Source organism: Populus euphratica, unplaced genomic scaffold (genome assembly GCF_000495115.2).
Source record: "Populus euphratica unplaced genomic scaffold, PopEup_1.0 scaffold2266.1, whole genome shotgun sequence".
NCBI lineage: Eukaryota > Viridiplantae > Streptophyta > Magnoliopsida > Malpighiales > Salicaceae > Populus > Populus euphratica.
The window spans coordinates 7,472-23,543 of NW_011502101.1; the positions used below are offsets into that span (position 1 = coordinate 7,472).

Sequence of the window (16,072 nt, forward strand, 5' to 3'; positions counted from 1 at the left end):
AGATCTATAACATGCAAGATAGAGTTTAATTCTACTTTTTAGATTTTGCTCATTTGCTCCTAAATAATGTTTCAAACTCTTGTGAGGCTATTTGATTTGAAACCTTTTCTTAATCAATGCATGTTCTCCTAGGTTATGAAATAATTTTGATATAAATATATCATAGGTTACAAGGTTGGCTTCAATGTGAAAACATGGTTGTTGTTGTTGGGTAGAAATGCTAGCTTCATAATAAGTTCAAGTTTACTATTGATTTTGTTAACTTCATGATTTGTTGAATTTTTAGGTTTCCTGATGATGGGATTAGGTTTCTCGGTTTTTCACCAAAAAAACCAAATTTAATGGAATCGAACTAGTTGGGTTTGAACCGGATTTCGGTTCGATTCGGTTAATATTTCACAAAACTAATATAACTCGATTCGGTTGGTTTTTTAAATCTAAACTTAACCGAACCGAACCTAACCGTGAACACCCTTACCTAGTAAGTAACTAACCCTAGTAGCCACCCACCTCATTCCTCATAGCAACACAACCTTTCACATTTCACAAATAACACTAATGAGTCCATAGTTACAAACAATTCTTCGTTCTTTAATCAGTATTATAAATCTTCATTAGCCATCACCATATCTAAGCAACATTAACCAACCCCACCTAAGCTCCCATAAGTGACACATCAAACCCAACATTTCAATTTACATCTCAACTGTAAAGATAAAGAATTACTAAGATCTCAACTGTGTTAACAAGCAACGCCACACAGTATTGCTATTGCTATGCCTAGCTACCAATTCTTTTATTTCTTTATTATGTTCATACATCTAAAATGAAGTCTTTAAGGGCCATCTTCGTTACAAGAACTTGATATTAATAACTCTTATAACAACATGATGAGCAGAGAGGGGGGTAAGCATTAACTGTACTTAACTGATCACCAAATTAATTGAAACTTGTGTTTGGATCATTATGACTTGTTTTATTTTGAAAAGACTTTGCTTATTTATTCTAACAATATAGCATAACCTTATTTTCATTTTTTTAACCCCGCCCTCCATGTCTCTGTTAGCCTCTTTTTCTCATTTGGTTCTAATGTCTTACCATAGACACCATCAAACCTCTATTTTCAGCCATTAAAATCACTATCCACACTATTTAGATCATCCTAAGAGCACCCAAAAAATAATATAGCTTTTTTATTTCAGATATTAACATTAAAAAGCTAAACCGAATCAAACCAAAATAGGTTAATTCAAACCGATTTTGTTTTAAATTTTTTTGAATTATGAAAACTTGATATGGTTGTTTTAATAGGAAAAAATCGAATAAAAAATAATCTTGATGCCATAACTAAAAACAACACGTGTCTGGCTATCAAAACTAAATATAATTAATTAAATAAAATTATATTTGAGATATTATTTTATTAGATATTAATCAATTTAATATTTATTTTAGAGTTATATTCTTATTTTTTATTATTAAGAAAGCAGACATAATGACTTTTCTCACACTGAATAATTTATTTTTGTTGTATCATTGATTTGTGGAACTTTTTCCTTTTTCTAAGATTATTTGGAAGGTTAACGGAGGTGGCTCCATCACATGCAAGGCTTGATCATGATGTATCACTTTATTTGATGTAATGAAAATTAGAGAAGTTATAAAAAAATATTATTCATGAATTATTTATGTAAAAATAATTAAATTATGAGCTTGTTTGTTTTTTAATTTTTAAAATTAAAATTTTTAATTATTTTTTATATTTTTAGGTAGTTTTGATTTATTAATTTTAAAAATATTATGTTAATATATTTTTAAAAATAAAATATACATTGAAACTGATTGATGGGAGGGTACATGATGTTTTTCATTGAAAAAGTCAACGTGATGCCTTGCTAGTGATACAAGTTGTCTTTCCGTTTCCTTTTCCTTTCTCCAATTAGATCAGCGTCCATTTGAATTTCGCGGAGGCTGCCCCCACATCCCGTGTTAATTACTTTAATAAAATTGAAATTTCGAACCATCACCATCCTTTTTGGCCACAGTAACCCGGGAGGTTAAAAATTTAATGTATGATAATTAAAATGATAATATATTAATTTAATTTAATAATAATTTATTTGTGATGTTGGGTGTGAGATTATAATAAAATTATGGAATTTATATTAAAATAAATAATTTTTTTAATTATAATAAATTAAATATCCAAAGGGAAAAAATCAATTTTTAAAAAATAAAAAAACCTAAATAAAGTAGTTATATTGGTAGCCAGCATAATACCTTGAACTAGACTAAATTTTTTCGGACATAAAAAGAACAAAGTTAGGGTAACACTAAAATTTATAAAAAAGTAAAAGTAATTTGAGACTTTGTCATTAAATTGATTTAATTTTAATAAGTTTAGTTAATTTAATAACATTAATAATCAAGTAAACCTATAAAAATCATAACTCATGAAGTATCATATTTGGATTCAATCAAAAAGTTTAATTTCTAACCAATTTAATGTTAAAGTATAAAATTAAAAAAAATAATTTAAAAAACTTGTCAAAACAAAAAAATAACAATAAAAAAATAATGATCAAACTAAATAGAAAAAAAATTAAGAAGGATGGATATAAATAAAAATCAATTTTATAAATCATTCCAAATTAAAAAAATAATAATAAAAAGAATTAAAACCAAATTTGAAAGATGAAAAATTTGAAGGAGGATGAAACTAAAAATAATTTCTAATTCAAAACAATTCTTTCAAATAAAAAAATTACAATTAAAAAAACAAGTAATAAATCCAAAAAAATAAAATAAAGGCTTACTATAAGTATTTTAAAGGACAACATGCACATCTAAGTGAAGAAAAGAGAATGAAAAAAAAAAAAATCAATCTAGCACTAAACTATAGAATCACCATCATATACACATAAAAAAAAATAATATTAAAATGAATCAAATGATACAGCAAAACAATAGTTTTGACAACAAAAACCATCTACCCGCATGATCTAAAAGTGTCAAAACAATTAACTTTTATAACATGCTATTTATTAAATCATCATATTACTCATAGGTTAAATAAATATTATGAAAGATCTTTATATAATTATATAAAAACCCTTAAGTCATGCGTGGGGAACTTTGTTTCCACGCAAAATTGGGTTATCATATTGTTTTTTTAAAAATAAAAATAAAAAAAATTATTTCTAAATTAAAATTAATATTTTTAAGAATATTCAAATAATTTTACTATATAAAAGAACGGTGAAAATACCAAAATGCTTTTTAATAATTCTAAAATGAAAAAAGATCATTTTATCTTCGAATATCAATTATATTTTTTTTTAAGAGAAAGGCATAATTTTACTGTTTCAATGAGGATGTTTTTGTTAATGTTGTACGCAACCTTTAATTATTAATGTCTCATCTAAGTTCCTTTCCTTTTAGTTTCTCCCCTATTCCCTTTGTCGACCCATGCTTGGCATTTAAAAAAATAAACATTGATAGGATGCATGCACATACATAGATGCATACATACATACATACATACGTATATTTTTCTGGTGGACTCCTTGAATAATGTCACTTTCATCAAAGACGTGGAGAGAGATAAAGAAGCTTTATTAATGTGAGGCTATGGATCAGGAACAAGGTAGCATGCTTCACCGAACTATAAGACAAATCAAGGGTTCTCAAATTTCATGAGCTACTATATATATATATATATATATAGATTTTACCTCTGTATTGCAAGCTGACAAGACAAAACCTGACAATAATTCAATTTTATATCCTTTTTCGACCTACAGAATACTCTACAATATCAAAAGGTATTATTCTATTCCTGGAAGGAGAGGTAAAAACTCCTTTTCTTTCTCATCTTCTTCCTGCTCTTCTAGCATACGATCAATGGCTGTAACATGCTTTTCTTCTCCTCACATCCCCTTTCAAAAATCAGGACCTGTTTTGAAGCCTGCAAGCAAATCTCGGATGCTTAAACAGAGTAGTCACATTCTACTCAAGAAAGCACCCACACTTCTAGTCAGATCCTCCTTGAAAGACAAGGTATTATTATTCCGGTACACTTGTATCTTGTCTTACGTGTTTCTTGTCATTCAAGAGATAAACATATGCAACTAAACGGAAGTGAATTTATGATCATTGAAACATTGTTTGTTGATGACTTTCTGGTCAATTTCTAACAGGTTTTCGAGAATCAAGCTGAGGGCATAGTTTGTTATAGAGATGACAGTGGGGAGATAATTTGTGAAGGATTCGATGAAGGCCCTCGTTTTCACCAGCCTCTTCCAAGTTCAGCATATCATTCAAGGTTTGGTTTTTCTCACCCAAGTAGCATACTGTAACTAACCTCTCTTTGTTGTTTTAGTCCTCCATTGTAATTTGATACAAAAACATTACATAAATAATACCTTGATTCACTTTAGGGATGCTGAGATCATCAATCTTCTTCAACAAGGATTGCATCAGATTGTTAATGGTGGCGAGTTTAACAATATTGCCAAAGGTGTTGTTGCTGTGCAAGAGGACTGCAATCAGAATGGTTTTAACAGATTTTGCTGATCATTGACCACCTCTTGTAAATTCCAACAAAACTGGAAAGAGAAGCACTTCTTCAATCACAAAATGTCAATAGCGAGAATAAAACAATTGTCTCTATGTTGAACCATTTCCTTTTTTCTCTTTTCCATTATGCATTATCAATATTTCAGTTTTCTCCCATTTGCTTGCTCTTCTTTCTTTCCTGAAGTGAACATGTATGCGCACTCGCCCCCGAGAAGCAGCTTCCTAGAACGAATACTAATCCTGTTTCAAAGCTATAAGAGTGAAATAGTAGGACCTATGAAAAATCACCCTTGATCATTTGCAGCCGCCTTAGGTAATGGAAACTGTGAAGCAAAAAATAATTTGTTTTTTTTTTGGAAACACGGGTCACCGTAAAAACAAACATGGCCTTGCTATTCACCTCAACCCTTGGTACTTCACCTCAACGCTATCATTAAATTGACAAAATTTGCCAAAAGTGAAGCACAAGAAACGAACCTTGGAAAACACAGGACATGATTGTTGAGCTAACAACTCAATCACAACTTGGTGACTTTCAAGAATGTTGCAGCTCACGTTCATTAACTTACCAACAAATTATAATGCAAAAAATGGAAAAAGAAATCATTATTCCAAAGCATAAGAATGGCCTTTGCACAGAATGCTTTGCCAAATAAACCAGGACATTCATCATGGAGATGAAGTAAACTCATTTGCTATGCTAGAAATCAAACAATTTGAATATCTAAAAAGAAAAAAAAGGAAAAACCATGCATCAGAGAATCTCCAGAAAGATTTGAATATGCTACTACCAAGGTAGAATGATGAAACCGTGAATCGGCAGATCATTTGGCACGCAATTACTAAAACAGAGCTCGTTTCACCCAGCTTTCAACTTGCAAAACATTTATTTAATTGGCTCTATTTCAGTAAAGTAATCTAAAGGGTCATTATGCTACAACGCAGAAGAACGGCGCCTCGATCCACAGAGATCAGAATGGCCAACGAGGCTGGACAGACATTTACTGCCAGACATATCCCTATTCCCACCTCCTTAATTCCTCACAAAGTACCAGGCTACCTCGAGTCTTTTCAAGGAAAATAAGCAAATGTGTGTGTGTGTGAGAGAGAGAGAGAGAGAGAGAGGGAGAGAGAGATCCAACCATGGAAACATAGACCAAAAAACAGTGAATATGATAGAGAATCAGCACTAAAATACAAGACATAATATTAATTCGAAATACATATACAAGTTGCAACGCTAAGAATTTTTTTTTTTTTTCCGATTTCAAGGAAGGTCATCCAATATTACAACCCCAACCGACTCTCATGGCTATGACAGCCTTGTTCTGCATTTCCTAACAAATAATTATAAGCCTCTCTTCTTAACTAAGGTTACAGTAGTAATTTCCATAAAACAAAAATAAAAAATAAAAAATGAAAGGAAAAATTAAGAATGAGAGAAAAATTGCGGGAAGATCCCAAAATTCAAGTTTAAATGTACAAGAACACGGACCCACAATATCAGTCAACTGAAGTCGCACCTTGTGTGTTCTCTTCGGCAAAATCAGATTGGGATTTACTTGGAATGATAGTGGGAGGGTACCATTGATCTGGGACCATCAGAAAATAGGTCGTCATCGCTTTCCTGAACCTCTTCTTATATTGCTTCGGAGAAATAACAGTAGGCGAAGCATTCTTTGGACCGCCAAGTATGCGTGTAGCCTTGACCCATGTTTCCAAATGCTTGTCCCATGTATACTGCCTCATGAAATCAATTATCCCAAGTACTAACTCGTGCTTCTCTTCATCCACCCCAACCAATAATGAGTAATCCATTACATCAATCGACTGCAGTTTTGCAACAATGACAAATTAAAAATGGACAACAAAGACTTTTCTGCTTCAAATGCTGAATAACCAAAGCCAGCTAGATACTATTGACGAAAAAACAAGATAGATATGTAAGGAAAGCACGAAAGAAACACAGATTTGAAACTTACTGCAAGAAAAGAAGTGTCATTCCAGACAGCTCTTTCCAGCAGCCGCTTTGCCTTGTTTCCCACAAAAATGGGAGAGGTTGGCATTGCTTCAATCAAGTTCTGATCCAGCAGAACCTTGTTGCTCCCACTAGAATCTGAATTATACCGTGACCGGGAAGATCCTTTAAGATCATAAAGGCGGGTCACTTTCCTCCTATATAAAAGGTTTTCCATAACTAGAACATCCATCTTCGTTTCTTTCCCACCTTTCAGAAGCTTCGATGTAACCTTTCAACATAAAAAAAAAAAGCAGCAATAAGTTGCCTGCAACATATTTAATAATTTGTATGAAGTTCATGCAGGATCTCCATCATTAGCTGCAAAAGTGACAAAGGCTAGGATTCTCAAAAATTGTACTCCTTCCAACCACTTTTTACAGCTATTTTCATAGGAATGAATGACAGACAACATAAAGACAGTCTATAAAAGAGTTGAGAACTTCAAAAACAAAAATCAAGAACATTTTAGCCTAGTTTGCACTTGAGTCTCAAGAATAAGCACCTGATAAATTCCCAAAATCTTTGCCAGGCATGTTGGACTTCTTGAGCTAATTGAATCAGAGAGATACCTGAAGTAAGCAGGAGCAAATTTTATAAACGACTCCAATTCTGTTTTTGTGACTTGTTTGATGATAAAGCGATCATCTAAGGTTTTTGCAAAGAAGACATTGCTCTTGCCACCTTGAGCTCCCCACTTCTTACAACGACTAAGAGACCTTATATAATCAAGTTCAGATGGACAACACACCCTCCTTAAGGCTTCAAACCGTTTTGCATAGTAGCATGTCACGGAATATCTTGCCTTACCAACTGGGCTGTCATCTCCAAAAGAAACTCTGGCATGCATAGCCTTTGTGAAGAAGAGTGGGTCCAAAATCAAAGCGCCTCGTGACCCAGACATGGATAAGATGCTCTCATCTGTAGATCCAAAACTTCTATAAGAATCAGAACTTGTTTCATCGAAAGAGGGGAATGCCGTATCAGATGAACTTAAAAATGCACTGAAGTCTCCAGATTCTTTCTCTCTTTCCCCCTCATCAGTTAGTTGGGCATGATATCCTTGCGATGCTAAAGCATAAGATATAAGACTTGTGGGTTCATCGTCGTACACAGGAATGACCGTGTCATTCACACCCACAGGCAGAAGCCGCCTAGCCTGATCTTGGAGTTTCAACTTCCTAAAGGATGAAATATAGACAGAGTTATACTCCCTCAGACTATCAAGCTTCTCAGAGCTTGTTAAACAATTATTGTTCAAAGAACGATAGAAATTCAAGAAGGGCATTCTTAGCCACCTCACAGAATGTTCCATGTTATCAAGGTCCTTGGTAGACAATGCAGGTGAAGGAGAATAGCACACTTTGGATCCAACTTGGTCTTCGACATGGCCCTCCAAACCTACCCCCTCCAACCCTACACCCGTGGTTGAAGACTCTTCCACAGCTGAATCAGAAAGTCTACTATTATCATCCTTAAATGTCCCACTTCCAGGTTGATTCTCACCTGTCCATGCAGCATCAAGGGTATCTGATAGATTTGCCATAACAGGATCCTGTCCATCAGAAAGGGTCCTAAAATAACTTCCACCAGATTCCTTAATGTCAGATAGATCACGGGCAGGCATAGCGGCAAAAGGATTAGCTTGGCCTCCTTTTCCATGACTGGGACCTTGACAAACATCTGTTTCTTGACCATCTGCATCACATTGGTTTGTGTTGCTACCAAAGCCTCCTTGCTGGTTAGAGGCTTTAAGCAGCTTGGCATCAACATTTTCCTCAATGAGCTTATCACTATTAGCTGGCCCTAGTGGTTTCTCCTCCTGTCCTGAAGTTGAGCTGTTTGAACCATCATGGAAGCTGTTGTTATCTAAACTGGCTGCATAGACCAGGCGGTTGTCCCACATGTAAGACTGGAATAGTAACTGTCTCCGCAGTCTGTTGATCTCAAGAATGTCAATAACAGATTGCCCATTTTTCAATTCCTTGTTCATGACTTTGTGGAGCGACTCCTGAAATAATAACAAGGACAGTTTAAACTACAAGCATTTTTCTACAATACTTTCACACAAAAAATTGAGAAAAAATTCTGAAAAATTGTAGAAACCACAAGATGCAATGGATTTAATATTAGTCCCAACTATATGCACTTTTTTACACACAATTTGATAAAAATAACTGAGGAAAAAAAATATTTCTAAGAGAACTTTATAGAAGCCAGAAGATTCTTTCCGTAGTTACATGGATGTGAACTACAAAGGCAGACAAGATAATTCACAAAATGGAAAGGATAAAAAATAATATACTAATACTTTAAAAACACTTTTTACCAAATGACAACGCCTTTTGTGTGTAGAGATTTGTTAATTATTCTACTCCATAATTGTGATTCTATTAAAAAAATGTGGCAATATTCCCATTCAATGATTTAAAAGCAAATTTCAGCAAAAGTTAAGAATCTCTAGCATTACATAAATTAAAATTTTTGGCTTATCCTGGTTACAGGAAAGTAACAGAATTAGGGCAGAGTTTGTACTTAAATGTGACTTAAAGAGTGTCCTTATTCACATGATAAGTGTCCACAATGGCTCACATATGATGCTTGTGTAACTAAAGACTAGAAGATCAGCATGCATAGAAAGCCTAACCTCAAATTCCACCTTCTCCTTTTGCAACATCAATTCAAATTCTGCAATTTGGCGTCTTGATTCAGGGAGTTTCATGCCACTGTTATTTTGCTCAATCTTACATCGTCTCTCTGATATTTGACTAAGAGCATTGAGCACTTCAGAAAAAAGAAGCTCTGCCTGATTGACCACCTGTTAATAAGACAATTAAATCACCCATATACAGGAGTAAGATAATGAAAAGTCCAAAAGGGGGATCACTGCACCTCATCTGTTTCTTTCTGCGTCCACTCTTGATTCTCAGAGCTGAAATCAACTTTCGCGGGTGGAAGGTACACAGAGAGAACATTAATCGATGCATATCGAAAGCAAGCAACCATTTTCCCGAAACTGCACATGTAAAGGCAGTGTGAGAGTGAGAACACTTGTTTACAAAGTTGAATGCCTCCTTTTCTGCTCCTATAGACTAGCATTCAATGCTGAATGGACATACTTGGGCACACAAGCTTGATAATCATATAGATCAATAAATTCAGTAAATATACAAGAACATTGAAGAAAGCAGTATTTTGGCAGATATAACCCCACACGGTCCTGACTAACATCTTGCTTAATATTGTCTATAAAATAATTATCAGTATTAGATCCTGCATAAATGCCATGATTGCTTTATTTTCACAACATGTAGCAACTGTAGACAATATGAATTTGTATGATTACTTACAGCATAACATGATGAAGAGATTAACAATATTACCCATAGAAACGAAGACAATCCCTATGGAGAGAATGACCACAGCTTGCCACCCTGCTTGCAGCTGCATGATTTGAAAAACTAAGCTCCAAAAATTTCCCAAAAGATAAACCCCAGGCAGCATCTGACATTACTACTCTACGAGTAGCCGGAGGAAAACCACTGATCCGCGGACACATCAGGCATCTGTGCCACATCCAGATTTTTCCATCCTTTTCACCTGGTAAGAGTATTTCCGGTAGCTTCTTAACAGATATAGTGAGGGTTCCTTGCCTGTGAGTATAACAATGAACATGTGCTTCTGATGGCATCTCACAAGAACGGCAGCTGTAACTCTGAGAATAATTAATCTGTCAAGTTCAAAATGTAATAGTTGTTTCCACATAACGAATTTGAGAAAGAGAATTTACCTGGTCAAATAAATGGTCACGCAAAAACCGACCCAAAGGTTTGTCAAAGTTCCCATAGTATTTGAAACGGATGAGATGGGACCTCTCACAGACAGTCCCCTTCCATACACACCGGGAAGACAAGGAAACCAAAATGCTCTGATGATCAGAAGGAGAGGGAGGAAACTCTTCTTTTAAAGGTTCTGACTCTTCAAGGTTCCTTCTAGAATCTTGTTGTGCAGATGATACCTCTGAACTGTGTGGATGAGTTGCGATTATTTCATTGAAATCACTCTGGGAAAAGTTCACTGAAACACCATCTGAGGACCCAAAACCGTTAATATTAAGTTGATCACCAATGGCAGCCAAACCATTATTAACTGGAGCAATTTCAGCCACCAGAGAATCTCCAGAATCCATTATGTTTTTTTCCTCAAATGTTCGGTAAGAATCTGATACAGCTTTCACCGTATAAGGAAAAGCAGAAAGAAATTCAGTTGAATTGAAGCGACATTGGGTGAATTCTGAGGATTGAGTGCTGAGACCATCTGCTGCTTGTACTTTGTCAACAGATGAACTGATTATGGTTGGGACCAGACTAGCAGTAGGGGCGCTATTGGATCTTTGTGGTTCATTGCTAGATTGCAGTCCTTGAGGTTTTTCATTGGCAGCAATAGTGAATCCAGGTACAGTTGATATGGATCTCTCAATGCTTGATGGTTTATCTGGAAGTGCAACGGTTATTGGAGAGTTCAATGGGAGTTCTGGTAGGGTGGCTCCTTCATCGGCAAGAAAAGAAGTCTCCAAAGCCAGGTGATATGCTGCAAAAACACCATATTGGACCACGTGTTTCACTTTCTTCAACTCGTCCCCATTGGCGCCTCTAAGTAAAATCTGGGAAAACAGAAATGAAAGGTTAAATACAACTTCCCAGCAATGAAATTGAAAGCAGCCTGCAAAATCAAAGAACTGTTATATCAATGACATAGCAAGTAGCTTCAAAATTTGCACAGGTGCATGCAGCCGGGACCACCACCTGTTCCATAATCCAACCAAGATAATTTCCTGAACAGTAACTCTGAAATTTTTTTCAACTACATTACAACATGTAAAATCACCAGAGTAGATAAAGCATCAATCAGCCAAAAAACAATGCAATTCAGAAACCTAATTAAGTGTCCATCAAATCTTTTAACCTCAGCAATTTATAGTAAAATGATACTAGATTTGGTATTATGATCATCTAAGTTTCAGGGACTTACTGTAAAACCCAATGGCTTTGGGCAGCCTTCAAAATACATTAATGTCTTCACCAGTTTTTTCCCAGTATGCCCAGCAGTACCAAGATCTTCCAAAATTCTCTCCACATGGAACTTCTCACAGTACCCTAACTTTGGGGAAGAGAGATGATCAACTGAAGGAACTATTTGAGCACCTGTACAGCGGGCTATACGTTCTAAAAGTGGCCTCTTGATATTAAGAACAAGAGATATGTCTTTAGCAAGAAGGTATTCCTGTGCATGTCGTGATACTGAATTCTCCACTAAAAGGACATCAGGGTTGTGTGCATCTATCTTTGCCACTGCCATCTTCAAATGGTCCATTTCCTAGATAATGATACAAAACTAATAAGAAACCAAAAAAGAAAAAGAAAACAAAAATAAAGTTCAAGCAAAAACACGCAATTGCTCTAGCACATTGAGAGCAGTGAGGAAGAAACTAAAGCATGAAGGCTGAGAAGAATGTTTAACAATCAGAACCTGCTGCAATAGGGTATCAAAACTTGAGAGGTGATTAGAAACTCTCTGGTACTCAAGAGCCCCTCCGAGGATCAATAATCGAGGTTTCTCAATTTTTGAAGTCATTCGACGATGAGCAATGTTTTTCTTACAAACAACTCCTCTGACCACCATACTAGAAGAAGATAAATCAAATCAAAGCAGGTAAAAGGAAACTTATAAAAACTGCAACAAGAAAATCAAAGCGGGTAAAAAGAAACTCATAAATACTGCAACAAGAAATGCAGACAAAAATAAATCCACTTTTAAAAGAAAATGCCTTTTAGAATGCAGCTATACAAACTTAAAACAAGCAAGTATGAAATGGCATCACAGCCTTTCACCATGATCATCAATGAAGCGAGAAATCCGTATTGAGGAGTTATCTATAAAAAATGTGGAACAGGATGGCCTATAGATGGAAATGAAAATGAAGGTAGCAACTACCTCTCACAGCGACGTCCAGAAGCAATGCATTTTACTTTCACATATCCACCAGGGTCCATTCCTCCACCTTTGCTTGTATCTGGCTTTAATAGAGTAGCAGCCTCCCATGACAAAGATGTGATGATCTCCAACCAGCTCTCTTTATCATTTTCATCTCCCACAGGAACATTCTCAACCTGCAACAGTTGAGATACCAAAGCCCTAAAATGCCCATCAACCACATTCTTCATAACCTTCTTGCGCTCCTCACCTGACCTATCTCTGTTACGAAATTCTCCACTTCCAAAACTGCCGGAGGCACGTAAATATCCCCACTCTCCAGCAGCATCCTTGTCGTCGTCGTCATCTTCAAAGAAACCAACTTCCCTCTCATCTTCTTCGTCTTCTGGCTCTGGAGGGAGCCAGAGCGCTCCATTGTTCTCAAAATCCACAGGTTCAGTGTCACCATCTTCTCCACTATACATAGAGGAAGGTGCTTCACATTCATCATCCATCTCATGTTCATCCTTTTTCCTTAGCTGTGACCTTCCTTCCAAATTTTGTGAACCAAAACTGTGGTTTAGTGGAGAACTACTTGAACTTTTTGGGTCAACAGTTTCTCCATCAAGATGACCCTTGTCAGATCCACCATCATTACCCATGTCGTCAAACTCAACTTGATGATAGTAATCATTGACTTGTGGAAATTGCCTTGTTTCAGAATCAGACCGATATGCACCATACTCGTCATCGTCGTCATCACTTCTGGTGCCAAAACAGAATTAAGGATTTAATAATTAAAAGCTAAGCATTAAATAACACCAACATCTTACAAATTACTAGTACTGCTTGTAAACATATATAAGTCTAAGACTCAAGTCTCTGCCAATGGGTCTGATCTTGGCATGCTGAAACATAAGTAAAAGATTTTTTCATCTTTGAGTGCAAAAAGGTTAGCTCTTTCAGCTTGACAAGCCATTGCATGTAAACATATGTCAACAGACCTAGATTGCTGCCATCCGAGCTAAGGATCTTTTATCTTTGTGGAGTAAAAAGAGTTAATTCTTTTGGCTTCAGACGCCATTACATGAACATATGGCAACAAACCTAGACAGCAACATGTAATATTGGATGATCATAAAGGAATAACTAACCACTATCCTCTAGAAAATAACCACTCTCACTGGCTTATAAATGGCACACGGATTTCTTCAACCTCTGCCTTGACAAAAGTACACTAGATTGTTATCCTTCTATACATTTCTGATGCAGGCATCAAATAATAGCTGTATATGAGGTGCTAAAAGGAGATAATCAACAGACCTGTTTATAGAAAATGTATATCCATCTGGAGTTCTATACTCTATGTCAGCAACAGGGTCTTTGCTCCTAGCTGATGCCACTTCCCCTTGCTTATCAGAACTGGTCTCCATTTCAGATGCTTGAGGGCTGAGACTGGAACTGGTCTGAGCTTGCTGATTAGGCTTAACTAGGTATGGCATTGAGCCAAGAGTGATGCTACTACTGTTAGCTGTGCTGCTAGATCTAGTGCTGATAAAACTTGCTGCAGAAGGTGAAGTACTAAAATCCAGGCAGGGAACCTGGATTCCATTATCAGAAGTAGCTAAACCTTGCTGCCATTGCCTGAAACAATAATTACACACCCGAATCTTCTCCCACTCTTCCCGAGCAGCCCCTGGATCACAAGATGGAACAGGAACTGAGTTGGCTGTACACTTGGCACAGAAAACTCGGCCACAAAGTCGACAATGATGTCTGCGATTAAATACTGTAAATTGAGAATCACACTCGTAGCATACCCTACAACTCTGATCGGGCATCCAAAAATCCCTTGACACGCTAGCAGGCTCAGAGCGCCAAGGGATCCAGGATTTCAAAAGGCAAATTAGCTCAGAGAACGTCTTGTCAGAAGATTCCATCTAAATCCAATCCTTACTGCCCCGTTCATCATGCTATACTCATTTGACACTCTTAAACAACTAGCAATATTAAAAAAATCTCATCTTCAATTATTCGTTTCATCAAACCAAGGAACAACACCAATTATTAATGTCATCAGTAAACAACCAGTCACAAAAAGCCCCCCAATCAATCCGAAATTCAAAGTAACCACTCCCACCTCCAATAACCTCAAACATGCAGTTCCAACTTCTTTATCACTCCTCAACCCAAAAATGACCTACAAACAACTAGCCCAGATCAAGAAACACCTTATTCACTCACGAAAAAATCACTAAATTAAAGGTATACAGAAGCTCATAACTGCAAAAAAAAAAAAAAACCCTTCCAAAACGAACCCAATCAGTACAATTTACATAAAAAAATCTCACCTTTCAAGGAAAAAAAAAAAACCCCAACCAGCCCTTTTCAACTAACTTGATCAAATCCAGAACCCCAAACAAAACAAACCCGTCTCTGCCTCTAATCTTTCCTTACAGAGAAAAGAAAAAAAGGATGTGATTGAATGACACAATACAATACCTTGATAGAAAAGAAAATACAGACTTGATTACTATTACCTTGAAAAAGACAATCAACAACAACAGCATAAGATCTTGTTCTCCAAGAGATTTATGACACGTAGTCAAATCAATCCGTGACAAAAAAGGGTAGGTGCTGATTTGCAATAGAAAGGGAAAAAAGAAAAGCCTGGCTGTCTACCCAGACAGCGATTCTCTAAAAGAAGCAATCAAATTTTCTATGATCCTGCAAAATCATCATCATCATCTATCTCTTCCTCTCCTCTTCCTTGTATTATAAATATATAAACAAAGCTGCTCCATTTAATGGCATGAGAGAATAATAAATAATTAAATAAATGAAAAATCAAAGAGCACCTGGAATTGGAAATAAATTATAAATTCGTATTGAGTTTATGATCAAACAATCTTTCTATATCCAGCTATGTACTGTAATTGTAGTTCATTCACATACGAGATTGTATGATAAATATATATATATAAACACACACTCCTATCAAATAAATTATTTTATTTTTATTTTTATTTTTTGAACTTAAGTAATAATGAAAACTTATAAATAAAGGTTTTCCTTTTTCTATGGCTAAGATAAACAACTTCTTTTTTGATTAAAAAAATAAATGGGTTTTTTATTTTAATGACCAGAAAATGCTGTAAAAAAGAAAAGTTCAAGAATGCCCTCACATTTGAGCCACGGAGGAAAGGAGGCGGCGGGCAAGTGATAGAAAGATTGTGGATAAGAAGGGATAGATAGGTATTTGGCTTTTGACATTTGTTTTTTTCCTTCTTCTTTTTTTCTCAAAACGCGTTTTTTATTTTTTGCTTCTTGCTGACGTCTTGCAGGCCATTTTTATCTGGGAAGCAAGGAATGTTTGTTTTTTTTAATGCTGAAAATAATAATAATAATTATTAGTGTCATTATATAGAAACAATTATATATTCATCCTTTTGTAATCTCAAATTCATCAATTAAGTCCCTATCTTTTCAATTTTGTTTATCCCA

At 35.5% G+C, this 16,072-nt stretch overlaps 2 protein-coding genes across 5 annotated transcripts; one reads left to right on the forward strand and one right to left on the reverse strand.

Annotated features, from left to right (window-relative positions):
• The first annotated feature begins 3,750 nt into the window (after window positions 1-3,750).
• LOC105118835 (uncharacterized) lies at window positions 3,751-4,734 on the forward strand. Its single transcript, XM_011016884.1, has 3 exons — window positions 3,751-4,059; window positions 4,200-4,324; window positions 4,440-4,734. Exons 1-3 carry the CDS (start codon window positions 3,904-3,906, stop codon window positions 4,573-4,575), a joined length of 417 nt encoding a protein of 138 aa, XP_011015186.1. The 5' UTR covers window positions 3,751-3,903; the 3' UTR covers window positions 4,576-4,734.
• A 1,027-nt stretch (window positions 4,735-5,761) lies between these two features.
• LOC105118836 (1-phosphatidylinositol-3-phosphate 5-kinase FAB1B-like) lies at window positions 5,762-15,548 on the reverse strand. 4 transcript variants are annotated; one of them, XM_011016886.1, is made up of 12 exons: window positions 15,109-15,548; window positions 13,892-14,768; window positions 12,590-13,333; window positions 12,125-12,278; window positions 11,627-11,971; window positions 10,386-11,258; window positions 9,979-10,310; window positions 9,488-9,611; window positions 9,243-9,413; window positions 7,101-8,606; window positions 6,561-6,827; window positions 5,762-6,408 (listed from the first exon to the last, which is right to left on the reverse strand). In XM_011016886.1, the coding sequence occupies exons 2-12, from the start codon at window positions 14,506-14,508 to the stop codon at window positions 6,082-6,084; spliced, it is 5,460 nt and encodes a 1,819-aa protein (XP_011015188.1). In that variant the 5' UTR covers window positions 14,509-14,768; window positions 15,109-15,548; the 3' UTR covers window positions 5,762-6,081. The 4 variants fall into 4 exon arrangements, with proteins under 4 accessions (XP_011015188.1, XP_011015190.1, XP_011015189.1 ...); XM_011016888.1 differs by having other exon boundaries at window positions 7,101-7,776; window positions 7,894-8,606; window positions 13,892-15,548; XM_011016887.1 differs by having other exon boundaries at window positions 12,590-13,330; window positions 13,892-15,548.
• Between the last annotated feature and the right edge of the window lie 524 nt (window positions 15,549-16,072).